The 14,234-nt window shown below is 34.5% G+C and overlaps 1 protein-coding gene across 1 annotated transcript in view; it reads left to right on the top strand.

The window, feature by feature from the left end:
• Nucleotides 1–14,049, top strand: part of LOC126892905 (zinc finger protein 227-like) — a 43,396-nt gene extending 29,347 nt beyond the window's left edge. The window contains exon 2 of the mRNA XM_050662758.1: nt 10,789–14,049. Coding sequence (XP_050518715.1) covers nt 10,789–12,347 — 1,559 coding nt within the window. The 3' untranslated portion in view covers nt 12,348–14,049. The remainder of the gene's footprint in view (nt 1–10,788) is intronic.
• Nucleotides 14,050–14,234: the final 185 nt, after the last annotated feature.

The raw sequence follows: 14,234 nt of genomic DNA, 5'->3' as shown, positions 1-14,234 counted from the left end.
AAGATATTAGACTTAGACTTAATTTTTGCCCAGCTTTCTTCGACTCCGTCACTTTCTGTGATATACAGGGTGAGGCAAATAAAGGGCCTATTAGAAATATCTCGAGAACTAAAGGCAACAGAATCATGAAAATTGGAATAAAGGGGTTTTGAAGGATGATCTATTAAATGAAAATATTTTCATCTCTTTGCAACTTCCGGTTATACCGGAAGTTGCTTATAACTTCGTTTTTTTAAATGGGACGCCCTGTATATTTTTACATTTTTGGATTCTCTTCGATGTCTTCTTTCTTAAAATATGAGGTTTTGTAATATTATACAGGGTATTTTAAAATACCCATACATAAGAATGGAAATAAAGAGCAATTCCGAAACTACAGAGGCATATCGCTTATTAGTACAGCGTATAAGATTCTATCAATTATCTTACTAAAGAGACTCACTCCGTATTCGGAAGATATTCTAGGCGACTACCAATGCGGCTTTCGAAGTGGTAGGTCAACAATAGATCAAATATTTACCATCAGACAAATATTAGAAAAAAACTGGGAATTCAACCGAGATGTACACCAAATCTTCGTAGATTTCCAGCAAGCATATGACTCGATAAAAAGAAGCAGACTATGGCTAGCAATGCTAGAAATGGGAATACCAAGAAAATTAGTGCAGCTCACTCAAATGTGCGTGGCAGACTCATATGCATAGGTAAAGATAGGAAACAGAACATCGATGCCATTTAGTATAACATCAGGGCTTAGACAAGGAGACCCTTTATCACCATTGCTATTCAATTTGGCTTTAGAATACGCAATAAGTAAAATATCGTCTGAACTAACAGGGGGATTCGCAAATCGAGGATCAAAACTATTGTTGGCCTTTGCCGATGATCTAGATGCAGTCGCTCATTCTACAAGAGACGTAAGAGAGGTGTTTTCACAGCTCGAGGAGGAAACAGGTAACCTGGGCCTTCGAATAAATGAAGAGAAGACGAAATATATGCTGGTGACCAAAAACCCAAGACCAAGAGTTAGGCAGAACGTAACTATTAATGACCACAACTTTGAAGTAGTAAAAGAGTTTAAATATCTGGGAGCAGTAATCACAGAGGACAATCACATAGAAAAAGAGGTCTCAGCAAGAATAGCGGCGGGAAATAGAGCATTATACTCCCTATCATCATTATTAAGATCTAAGCTGCTGAAAAGACAATCTAAATTAAGACTGTACATGTCAATTATTCGCCAAGTTGTTACATATGGGAGTGAAACATGGACTCTACATCAGCGAGAAATAAATAAATTGCTGATATTTGAAAGGAAAGTCCTCAGAATGATATTTGGTCCTCAAAGAGATGAATTGACAGGAGAGTGGAGAAGGCGCCGCAATGCTGAATTGGTGACTCTATATGGTACTGAAAACATCGTCAGACATATAAAAGCTAATCGGATAAGATGGGCAGGTCATGTAGTAAGATCAGAGGAAGACAGAGTGCTAAAGACAGTGTTCTTCGAGAGACCAGACGGTAGAAGATCAGTGGGCCGTCCCAGAAAAAGGTGGAAGGATGATGTTGAAACCGATCTATCTTAGGATTGGGGTACAACAATGGCAAATCGAAGCGCAAGATCGCAGACGATGGAGGGCCATAGTGGATGCGGCGAAGACTCACCCCGAGTTGTAAAGCCAGTCAAGAAGAAGAAGAAGTATTTTAAAAGATAATTACGTTTTTGTATTAATTTCGTAGCAAAATTAACACCCTGTAGAATTGTAGTAGTTTGACATCTAAAACTCTACTTACGTTCAAATGATTTTTAATATACTCTACTATTGTTTAGAATCATTAGTATAGCTAAATTTTTAATTTTAGTATACAGGGTTGGTCGAAACTCGGAATGAGTACTTTCTGAGTTTTCTGAAATGGAACACCCTGTATTTTAGTATTGTAATGAAATGATATTTTATGGTACTTTTTTATTTCTTAAGCATTCCCTATACCTAACTGCTGTAATTTGTGATTAATTGTTAATCGCACCAACAATCTTAACTACGTAGGTATTTTGATAGCTAAACCATTATTGGTAATTTTAAGGACCAGTCTGGATTAATATGTATTTATTTCTGAAAAATTATTTGGGATTGAGTATTTTCACGGCCAACCTAATAAAATTTTACGTATTTTTTGTTGCAATTAATGTTTAGCTTGAATCACCAATAACTCACAAATTAAAGCAGTTAGGTATAAGGAATGCTTAAGAAATAAAAAAGTACTATAAAATATCATTTCACTACAATACAAAAATACAGGGTGTTCCATTTAAGAAAACTCCGAAAATACTCATTCCGAGTTTCGACCAACCCTGTATACTAAAATTAAAAATTTAGCTATACTAATGATTTTTAACAATGGGAGTATATTAAAAATCATTTGAACGTAATTAGAGTTCTAGATGTCAAACTACTACAATTCTACAGGGTGTGAATGTTGCTACGAAATTAATAAAAAAACGTAATTATCTTTTAAAATACCCTGTATATTATTACAAAACCTCATATTTTAAGAAAGAAGACATCGAAGAGAATCCAAAAATGTAAAAATATACAGGGTGTCCCATTTAAAAAAAAAGGAAGTTATAAGCAACTTCCGGTATAACCGGAAGTTGCAAAGAGATGAAAATATTTTCATTTAATAGATCATCCTTCAAAACCCCTTTATTTCAATTTTCATGATTGTGTTGCCCTTAGTTCTCGAGATATTTCTAATAGGCCAGTTATCTGCCTCACCCTATACATGTTGCTGCTTTTTTCCGTTAGTCTTTTTTGGAATAGGTATCTTGTGGAGTTGTCCTGTAAGCTTTCGACTTTAATCTTGGTGGTGTATTCTGCTGTTTTGTTATTGTTATCACATATATGTGTTTTCATTCTGACTTTGCACAATACCAATTTGTGATCGCTTCCTATTTATGCTGATGTTAGTGCTCTTACATCCAAGATTAGAGACGGGTGTAACTCTCTATTCGACAGAATATAGTCTATCATAGATCTTTGTCCTCCAGTGTTTTCAAAAGTGTATTTGTATTGTTCTTTGTGAGGGAAAAATGTATTGTTAATTTGTATTTCATTTATGCTGCAGAGGTCCGTCAGAAGGTCTCCGTTTTCATTTCTGATATTTTCATTATATCGCTGTTTTATTCCCGGAACTGTGTCATTGCCAACACGGGCATTAAAGTCACCCATAATGATTATATTATATTCATTATTTGGGATCTCGTTTATTTCAGTCTGAAGGTGTTCATAGAAGTTTTCTCTTGTGGTGGCATCCCTGTTTTCTCAGGTGCATAGATCGCTATCACGTTCAGAGGTTTGACATCCAGTTTGACTTTTACACTAACTATTCTTTCGGAGATATATCGTCACTCTTGTACTTGGTGTATGTATCTTTTGCAACACCACTGTAAATCATCAGATAGTCATCCAGCATAATTTGACCCTTTCCTTTGTTCTTGGTCTCTTGTAGTGCACATATGTGTATATTTTTTCAGCAAGCTCTTTTGTGATTTCCTGCTCTCTTGTGTTTAGAGACTTCACATTCCAAGTACCGATGCGAAGTATATTTTTCGTTTTCCATAAATTCGTTGTCCTTTTTCTCGCGTTATCTCGGTCATGAAGTCAGAATAGGCAAGGACAATCAGACCTGCGAATTTCAACGACGAATAACACTTGCTTGGGCGGCGTATGGATCACTAAGAGACATCTTTAAGAGCAACATCCCGACAGCTATGAAACGGAAAACATTTGACCAATGCGTTCTTCCTATTATGACATACGGAGCAGAAACTCTCACGCTCACAAAAACAACAGCACTAAAAATGCGAGTGGCACAAAGGCGCATGGAAAGATCGATTCTCGGCGTGACAAAAAAAGACAAAATAAGGAACCAAGACTTAAGGAAAAGAACAGGTATCACTGATGTCGTTGAACGTATAGCCAAGCTGAAATGGAATTGGGCAGGTCACATAGCGCGACTGAAAGACTCACGATGGACCAGAAAACTAATTGACTGGCGCCCAAGAGAAGACAAACGCAGCAGAGGACGACCACCAACACGCTGGATGGACGACATTAAACGAATATCCAAGAAATGGCAACAAGAAGCACAGAACCGTGAAGAGTGGCGAAGAATGGGAGAGACCTATGTCCAGCAGTGGACAGAAGAGGTTGTATGATGATGATTTCTCGCGTTGGTCGTCGTAATGAAATCATTCCTGTTCCGAGGCATAATCCTGTTTCTATGAGCTATGGTTTTAACGTCTATCAGTAGGGTGCTAACCTGGCTGTAGTCCCCCTCCTCCTTTATCCGGGCTTGGGACCGGCAACAGTTCTGTCGAGCTACTCGATCATACCACACAAAACTGCAGGCGGAGTTTTTAAAGGCGGATCAAACGTATGTCCCACAATACCACACAGTTTGTTAATAGATTATTTACAAAAAATAAATCTTCTCTCCCCACTTTTCTAAAAATCAGTTCCAGTCTTCCGGTACACAATCATATTTTGAGCTTCAGAAGACAAATATACGTTAGTTATCACAATATCTCCTTACTCGACTCATTCACTTTAGACTTCGATAATACAACATATCGAATATTCTTATCTCAAGATACTATGGCCTGTTATACCTGCTAAAAGTCTGGACACATCGCCACAAATTGTCCCGATAAAATGGAATCAACAGCAAATTTAAATAACAGTCAATCTATCTCTTCTTCATCCGAAACTATGTCTCAACATGCAGCTACATTCTTATATAACGAACAAATTCCTATAGAAGAAAGCTCAGCAAATAATCTGAACAATCCTAATATAGAAGATCAAAGAGAAGTTAGCACCATGGACAGCTCCAAAGGGATTAATATCGACCTTCAGTCGAAACCTATCAATGAGGTTCTCACTTCTTCAGAAACAAGTCGTACAGAAAAACCCTTTACTGTACCTACATCTAAACCTAAAGCCAAGAAGATTAAAAGCAACGAGGAGCATGTACCAGCGAAATCATCAAAACCATATGACCTTGAACCTGCCAAAAATTTTATCGAAAATCATCTATTGATACAATTATTTAAGATTTTGCTTCCGAGCTACTGGGATTACACCATATGTTAACTGAAGTTTATCCACAATTGAAAGACGTTCGTTTTATCACCACTCTCAGAAAGAAAATCCTAGGTCACTTGGGTAACGAGGTCTCTGAATCCGAGGGCGAGTTAACCAGTAAATTTATATTTCGATATAATAAAATTCCCTACTACGAGCGAGTACGGGGAATACGATGTCTCGACATCTAATTCCCAGATATTCTTCTAATCAACCTTAAAGACTCCTCACCTTGGTTAATAAAGGGCCGGTACTTTATGTCTCGATTAACAGCCCGTTAGTTAACGGAGGTTTAATCGGGACCTCTTTAGGGTCTCTTGCGTTGTAATAAATGCAATTACAATATTACAAGTATTATAATAATTATAATAATAATTATAATTGCCTTTATTACAACGCAAGAGACCCTAAAGAGGTCCCGATTAAACCTCCGTTAACTAACGGGCTGTTAATCAAGACATAAAGTACCGGCCCTAATACTCCTAATATAAACACTGGGCTAACCCAATTTGACAAACATATTAATAGTCATGCAGAGATCCAACACAATCTAGATTTAGTTCTCAAAGGGAATTACGAGTATTGTTACAAAGTCTTTACAGACGCATCAAAGTGTGAGAGAGAAGTAGGCGCCCCCTTTGTTACCCCAAGCGGTACATATAAATTTCTTCTCCTATCCTACTTCTCGATTTTCTCTGCTGAGCTCTATGCAGTGCTCAAAGCTATCATGCATATCAATTCTAATTACATTTCTAATTCAGTTATCTTAAGTGACTCACTAAGCGCTTTTCAAACACTTAAACAGATCTATCCCAAGGGTCCTCTTGAGAAACTTATAAAATTCGAACTGATGCAGGCTCAAGAAAACGCTAGAGTGCTAGACGAATCAGATTTATATGGATACCAACCCACATTGGCATTGCAGGCAACGAAAAAGCTGATCAGTGCGAGAGTGAAATTGCCGTATGTGCCAATATAGAAAAAGATGAATGTCGAAATACCGCGAGTGATATAAAAGCTCATGCTAAGAATCGTGTTTTGTGCAAGTGGAAAAACGAATGGCAATCGTCTCAAACGTCACTGAAACTAATTAAAGATAGCATTATAGCCTGGGAAGCCTCAACTCGTAACAGAAGAGAACATTTGGTGAGAACTCGATTGAGAATTGGACACACGAGACTTACTTTACTCTAAAAGCGATCCACCTGTATGTGAAATATGTAATGTACAAGTTACTGTTAAATATTTGTTAATTGTATGCCCCCATTTTGCCAATTATCGCTTCATATTTAACATACCTAACTGTATAAGTAATATATTGGGCACTAATTTTTCAACGGACAATATTGTAAAATTTCTAAAATCCATAGGAATATTTTATAACATTTAGCTTTGTATTCTGTAGCCCCCGCTAATTACCATTAAGGTGGATGCGGTTGTATTTTCTAAATAAAAAAAAAATATCTTACACACTTACTTTCTGCTGTCTTAATAGTAATTTACGTAGTCCTGGAATCCTGCGAGTCTCGTAAAATCACTTTTGGATCGTGTTACGTACAATATTTTTTCTGCAGCTGTTTTGTATGTTAAAAACAATATATGGATAAACTTTACTTATGAACTTTATTAAACACTTTAAAGTTACTTTCGTGAATTCAACATTAGAAAAATCTACTTATGAATATTAATAACACAATTATTTATAACAATTATTTACATTGATATTTAGTTTCCCTAATCTCATCTGGAATTATCTCGGCTTCACTTTCACTGCTGATTTTCATTTCTTGGAATTGAAAAACGAAAAACTGAGCAAAAACACACACGAATCTTAAATGACAACCGTTGTCATAATAAAATACAAAGTTGATGTTATTGTCAAAGTCGTTACCTAGCTACCCAAAATCGTCCCGAAAGTAAGTACTTTCGGTACGAGTTGTGTAAAATGGTATGTACTTTCGATTTAATAAATCATACCGAAAGTTTTATTTTCGGGGCGGCTGCAGAAAATAGTAATTTACGTAACAAGTTCCGAAAGTAATATTTTACGAGACGAATAGGAAGTTTCTGTAATGCTGCGAGGTTTTGGATCGTGTTACTTACATTGTTATTTTTTCTGCAGCCGTTTTTTATATTAAAAAGAATATATGGAGAAACTTCACTTATGAATTTTTATTAAACACTTTAAAGTTACTGTCGTGAATTCAACCTTAGAAAAATCTACTTATGAATATTAGTAACACAATTATAACAATTATTTACATTGATATTGTTAGGAATATTAACAGAAGTGGCAGTATTGAAATTAGTGTCAGCCGTGTCAGTACTTTTACTATTTTTTGAGATATTAATTTGGTTGCGGCCATTTTCAATCTGTGAAGCTATGTGAATTTTATTTCTTAAAGAATTTTCTACGTATCCCTCTGTAAAGTGTAAAGCTCTGTAAAGTAAAGTGGCTGAGCTCCTTCGTAGACAGTGCCCGGTGTATTCTTGGGATGTGGTAATTTAAGAAATTCAGCAATAGTGCAGGTGATTTTTTTAAATTAAAAATTGCTCCAAAGGCTTGATGGCTTCAAGATATTAGATTTTTCCATTTGATATGCAAGAATGACTTCTTCATTTATAGTCTGTACATTTTTATCATTGCTCCATTTTTGAAATAAATCGTACACCAATTCATACCTATTTCTTGACTTTACCGGCAATAATTCATAAATAGTGGCTTTAGCAGTTTCCCTAATCTCACCTGGAATCATTTCGGCTTCACTTTCACTGCTGATTTCTATTTCTTGGAATTGAAAAACGAAAAACTGAGCGAAAACCAACGAACTGTCAATACTGATATAATGGGCATGAAGCGAATTTAATGCGGCCAACATACACGGGAGAGGTCCTAGAGAGAGACAGAGAATGCCAGAGAAAATTTGGGCCGTGTAATTTGAATTGCCTATATAAACTTAAAACGGAGAAATAGACCTCATATTTTCTTAACTTGGTATCAGGGCTGATGGGCAGTATTTCAAAATTTAAATACTTTTGTATTTAAATACGTTAGAACTCTCTTCTTCATTAAAATAAGTACTGGTTTTAGTCTTTCTTTTTGTCATTGTCATTAAGTGATACACAATAAAATTACTTATATTTATTAAATATATCATGGCGCAGTTCTAAAACCTACAAAATAGAATATGCCAAAAAGAAAGACTAAAACCAGTACTTATTTTAATGAAGAAGAGAGTTTTGACGTATATAAATACAAAAAAAAGTATTCAAATTTTGAAATACTGCCAATCAAAGTTAAAACATGAGGTCCATTTCCCCGATTTAACTTGATAAAGGCAACTCAAATTACACGGCCAAAATTAAATTTTCCCTGGCATTCTCTGTCTCTCTCTAGGACCTCTCTCTTGTATGTTGGCCGCAATCTCGCTTCACTATTTGAATGGGACACACACCATTCCATCAGTATTGACAGTTCGTTGGCGAAAACACACACGAATCTTAAATGACAAGCGTTGTTATAATAAAATACAAAGTTGATGTTATTGTCAAAGCCGTTACCTAGCTACCCAAAATCGTCCCGAAAGTAAAAAAAAAGCATTAGTCCCTTCTTTCACGGTTTTTGCTCAAATTTTAAAGAACCGCTTGGATTGACATGAAATTTGGCATACGCATAGCTTACATGTCAAAGAAAAAAAGTGATATTGTGCCGACGTGTGCTTTTGCCCTGGGGGTGACTTTCACCCCCTCTTGGGGGTGAAAAAATATATGTCCAAAACAACTCCGGAAATGGGTAAACTGACTAATTTTAAGTAACTTTTGTTCTATAGAGCTTTTTCGCCAAGTCAACACTTTTCGAGTTATTTGCGAGTGAATATGTTCATTTTTCAACAAAATAACCACATTTTTAGACGGTTTTTCGCAAATAACTCAAAAAGTAAGTATTTTGTCGAAAAAACCGTTCTTAGCAAAAATATAGCCTATAAAAAAGTAAAAAAAAAATGGTGTACGCGTTAGGTCTCTGGATCTCGTAGAACCAGAGTTATAGCCAATGAAATATAGATTCATATTCACCAAATTTCAAATAGAATATTTCGACGTGAAATATCCAAGAAATTAAGCACTTTTTGGGGAAAACCCATTTTAACTTTTTTAAAGTGTTTAAAAAAAGCTTTATTTCTGTTTTTACGAAAAGTTTCTAGCATTAAATTTAAGCAAGTTACGCTCAAAATAAAGTTGGTCCCTTTTGTTTTTGCAAAAAAAAATCGGGAAGACCACCCCCTAATTAGCAACTTAAATGAAATTAATCGTTGCCGCTCCATAAATTATTTTACTTATATTGCGTTTATATGATCTGTAAGTTCCATCGATTCAAAGTGTTTATTTTTAAAAAAAATTGGTTTCAAAGTAAAATTTTTAAAAATTTAAATTTTGAAAAATATGCTTTTTTTCAAAATAACTTAAAAATTGTTAGAGATACCAAAAGTCTCGAAATACAAAAAAAGTCAGATTTGCTTTTCTGAATATCATGTATTTTTTTGTTTTTCTGTTAGACAAAAATTGATCAAGATTTGGTGTTTCTAAATTTGCATACATTCGTGATCAGTGACTCGTTCAACCCCTTTTAACTACAGCCGTTTCAATAATAAGGACTTTGAACCGATGAAACTTACAGATCATATAAACAATATATACACGAGTCAAGAAACTTGTGAAGTCGTTACGATTAAGTTCATTTAAGATACTAATTAGGGGGTGATTTTCTCGATTTTTTTACCAAAACCAACAGGGACTAACTTTATTTTGAGCGTAACTTGTTTAATTTTGATGCTAGAAATTTTTTTTATAAAACAAAAATGAAGCTTTTTTAAACACTTTAAATAAGTTTAAATGAGTTTTCCCCGAAATGTGCTTCATTTTTGGTTATTTCACGTTAAAGTATTCCACTTGGAATTTGACGAATATGAACCTATATTTCATTAGCTATAACTCTGCTTCTACTAAATAAAAAAACGTGATATATTCACTATTTTTTAAAATTTTTTATAGGCTATATTTTTGCTAAGAATGCTTTTTCGACAAAATACTTACAATTTGAGTTATTTGCGAGAAACCGTCCAAAAATCGTGGTTATTTTGTTGAAAAAATGAACATATTCACTGCCAAATAATTCGAAAAGTATTGACTTAGTGAAAAAACTCTATAGAACAAAAGTTACTTTAAATTAGCCAATTTACCCATTTCCTGACTTTGTTTGGACGAATATTTTTTAACCCCCAAGAGGGGGTGAAAACCACCCCCAGGGCAAAAGCACATATCGGCACAATATCACTTTTTTTCTTTGACTTGTTAGCTGTGTGTATGCCAAATTTCATGCCAATCCAAGCGGTTCTTTAAAATTTAAAGGTTTTGCAATATTTTACCGTTAATGAATGGACTACATCCCAAAAGTGAAAAAATTAGTCCCGAAAATAGCTACTTTCGGTGCGAGTTGTGTAAAATGGTACTTTCGATTTAATAAATCATACCGAAAGTTTATTTTCGGGACGGCTGCAGAAAAATTATATTATGCTTTAATTTGATTATTGCATTCATTTTTTTTATACTGAAGTATTTATATTATAATTGGTTTGTATTTTAGGTTTTCTCCAAATCGAACGCAAAACGGAAATTTTGGAGAGACTCATTGAAGATTCATCTTGCAAAGGAGATGACATGAGTCGCCACACTGAAGAAAAAACACTAAATAAAAACATGGAAGTTGTGACCGGAATAAGATCTCATAAATGTGGGATTTGTTTTAATCAATTTGGTCAAGCAAGTGATTTGAAAGTACATTTGAGAGTGCACACTGGCGAAAAACCTTACAAGTGTGAAATTTGTTTTAAACAGTTTAGTCAAACAAGTAATTTGAAAACACATTTGAGAGCACACACTGGAGAAAAACCTTACAAGTGTGAAATTTGTTTTAAACAATTTACTATGGCAAATAGTTTGAAAACACATTTGAACGTGCACACTGGAGAAAAATCTTACAAGTGTGAAATTTGTTTTAAACAATTTAGTCAAAGAAGTCATTTGAAAACACATTTGATATTACATACTGAAGAAAAATCCTACAAGTGTGAAATTTGTTTTAAGGCGTTTTCTCGGGAATATTCTTTGAAAGTTCACTTAAAAGTGCACACTGGAGAAAAATCTTACAAGTGTGAAATTTGTTTTAAACAATTTAGTCAAACAAGCAATTTGAAAACACATTTAAGAGTGCACACTGGGGAAAAACCTTACAAGTGTGAAATTTGCTTTAAGGAGTTTTCTCGGGAATTTTCTTTGAAAGTTCACTTAAGAGTGCACACTGGAAAAAAATCTTACAAGAGTGAAATTTGTTTTAAGCAGTTAACTACAACAGTGGGTTTGAAATACCATCTGGAAACACATACTGGAGAAAAACGATTTAAGTGCGAGATTTGTTTTAAACAGTTTAGTCAAACAAGTCATTTGAAAACACATTTGAGAGTACACACTGGAGAAAAATCTTACAAGTGTGAAATTTGTTTTAAACAATTTACTACAGCAAATAATTTGAAGACACATTTGAACATACACACTGGAGAAAAATCTTATAAGTGTGAAATTTGTTTTAAGCAATTTATTCAAAGAAGTCATTTGAAAACACATTTGATAGTGCATACTGAAGAAAAATCTTACAAGTGTGAAATTTGTTTTAAGGCGTTTTCTCGGGAACATTCTTTGAAAGTTCACTTAAGAGTGCACACTGGAGAAAAATCTTACAAGTGTGAAATTTGTTTTAAACAATTTAGTCAAACAATCCATTTGAAATTACATTTAAGAGTGCACACTGGGGAAAAACCTTACAAGTGTGAAATTTGTTTTAAGGCGTTTTCTCGGGAACATTCTTTGAAAGTTCACTTAAGAGTGCACACTGAAGAAAAATCTTACAAGTGTGAAATTTGTTTTAAGGCGTTTTCTCGGGAATATTCTTTGAAAGTTCACTTAAGAGTGCACACTGGAGAAAAATTTTACAAGTGTGAAATTTGTTTTAAACAATTTAGTCAAACAAGCAATTTGAAAACACATTTAAGAGTGCACACTGGGGAAAAACCTTATAAGTGTGAAATTTGTTTTAAGGAGTTTACACATAAATGTTCTTTGAAAGAACATTATAGAGTGCATACTTGAGAAAAATCTTATTATAATCTTACTAGGTGTGAAATTTGTTTTAAGCAATTTAATCAAGCAGGTAATTTGAAAACGCATTTGAGTGTGCACTTTGGAGAAGAACCTCATAAGTGTGAAATTTGTTGTAAGCGATTTAGTCAAGCAGGTAATTTGCAAACTCATTTGAGAGTGCACACTGGAGAAAAAGCTTACACGTGTGAAATTTGTTTGAAGCAAAATAGTCAAGCAATTAATTTGAAAACATATTTGAGAGTGCACACTGGAGAAAAAGCTTACATGTGTGAAATTTGTTTGAAGCAATCTAGTAAAGCAATTCGATCGTGTAAAGGCAAAGGGCGTAACCCTCAAAAATTCGAAATTTAGGTTTTTGGTTTTTTTGAAAGACCGACGTGAAATACACCTCTCGGACAAAGGTCGTACCCATCTATGACTATAAACCTATAAAATATCAGAATAATGTCCTTATGTACATTTGGCGGTTTCACAATTTCATCCCAACATTTGGCGAAACCCTCACGGCGTAACCCAGAACAGCTAATTATCACGTACCGGATAATTGGCGTAGGACTAACTTTTCCTTGGCATCACCTGATCAATGGTTCTGGCCAGAAGGCGCAACCCAAAAATTGTGGTTATCTTGACAAGTGTTGTCTGTCATCACTCGTGTGTGTATCACAGTGTACTACTTTTAATAATTTAATTATTATCGTTTTTACTAAGTTATGAAGTGGAGGTGAAATTTTCAAAAAATATTCACCTCACTGCTCAGGAAAGTGCTAAGTCATGTAAAACATTCATTTGCGCAAGTTTTGACATGCAGAAAGTCCTTAACACTCCTCATGGAAACAGTATGCTCCTTTACTATTCTAGTAAGTATTCCATGTATAATGAAACATTTTACGAATGTGGAACAAGACGAGGGTATTGTTTTTTATGGGGTGAAAAAGATGGAAAAAGAGGAGCAAATGAAATTTGTACCACATTACTCAAATATTTGCAAATTGTGGATAAAGGGTGTAATGTTAAGGAGGTTAAATTATTCTGCGACTCCTGTCCAGGTCAAAATAAGAATCACCAAATTTTAGCTGCTATATTATGGTTTCTGGAAACATCTACTGCTGTGGAAAAAGTTTCTATTGTATATCTTGAGTCAAACCTAAAAGATAAAATAATTTGGGCTCCTTCAGAATGGTCAACGGTTATTGTTAATTCACGTACACAACCGCAGCCCTACGAGGTAGAGGTATTGAATTATACTGACTTCAAAGATTTCAAAGCTCTACAAAAAGCTATTTTTCCCGTATTAAACAAGGATAGTAACGGATAAAGCATAAAACTATCCGAATTGAAGCTAATAGCTTTTGAAAAAAATTCACGGTGATAGCAAAAGCATCATTAGATCTGGAAAGTGAAGAAATAAGAATTTGCGTGAAAGGTCAAAAGACAATACGATCAACCGTTACTTCACCTTCACTGGCACCGCCATACAACGGGAAATTAAAATTGTCATCTAAAAAATACGAGGATCTAATGAATTTAATTAAAAATAATGTTATTCCAAATCGGTACCACGAAGAATATATCCAAATGAGATCAGACACTTCGGAGCTGGATGAACTTGCTGAAACTGATGAGGAAGACTAATTTTTGTATATTTTGTTTAATATTAATACATGTACTCGTAATATAGCACTATTTAGGATTACTATTTTTTATTGTACACCTAAAGTTGCACAAGTTTGACTTGAATATTTGAACTTGACTTGAGTTTGACTTAATTTCAAGTCAAACTCAAGTCAATCCTTCTGACAAATATTTCAAGTCAAGTCAAACTGGTCAATCATACAGGTTTGAAAATTCAAACTGTTTATCAAACTAGTTTGAAAG

The sequence above is a fragment of the Diabrotica virgifera genome, chromosome 9, assembly GCF_917563875.1.
Source record: "Diabrotica virgifera virgifera chromosome 9, PGI_DIABVI_V3a".
NCBI lineage: Eukaryota > Metazoa > Arthropoda > Insecta > Coleoptera > Chrysomelidae > Diabrotica > Diabrotica virgifera.
Note: the sequence above shows the minus strand (reverse complement) of the source record. Positions and strands in the feature narration are given on the sequence as shown.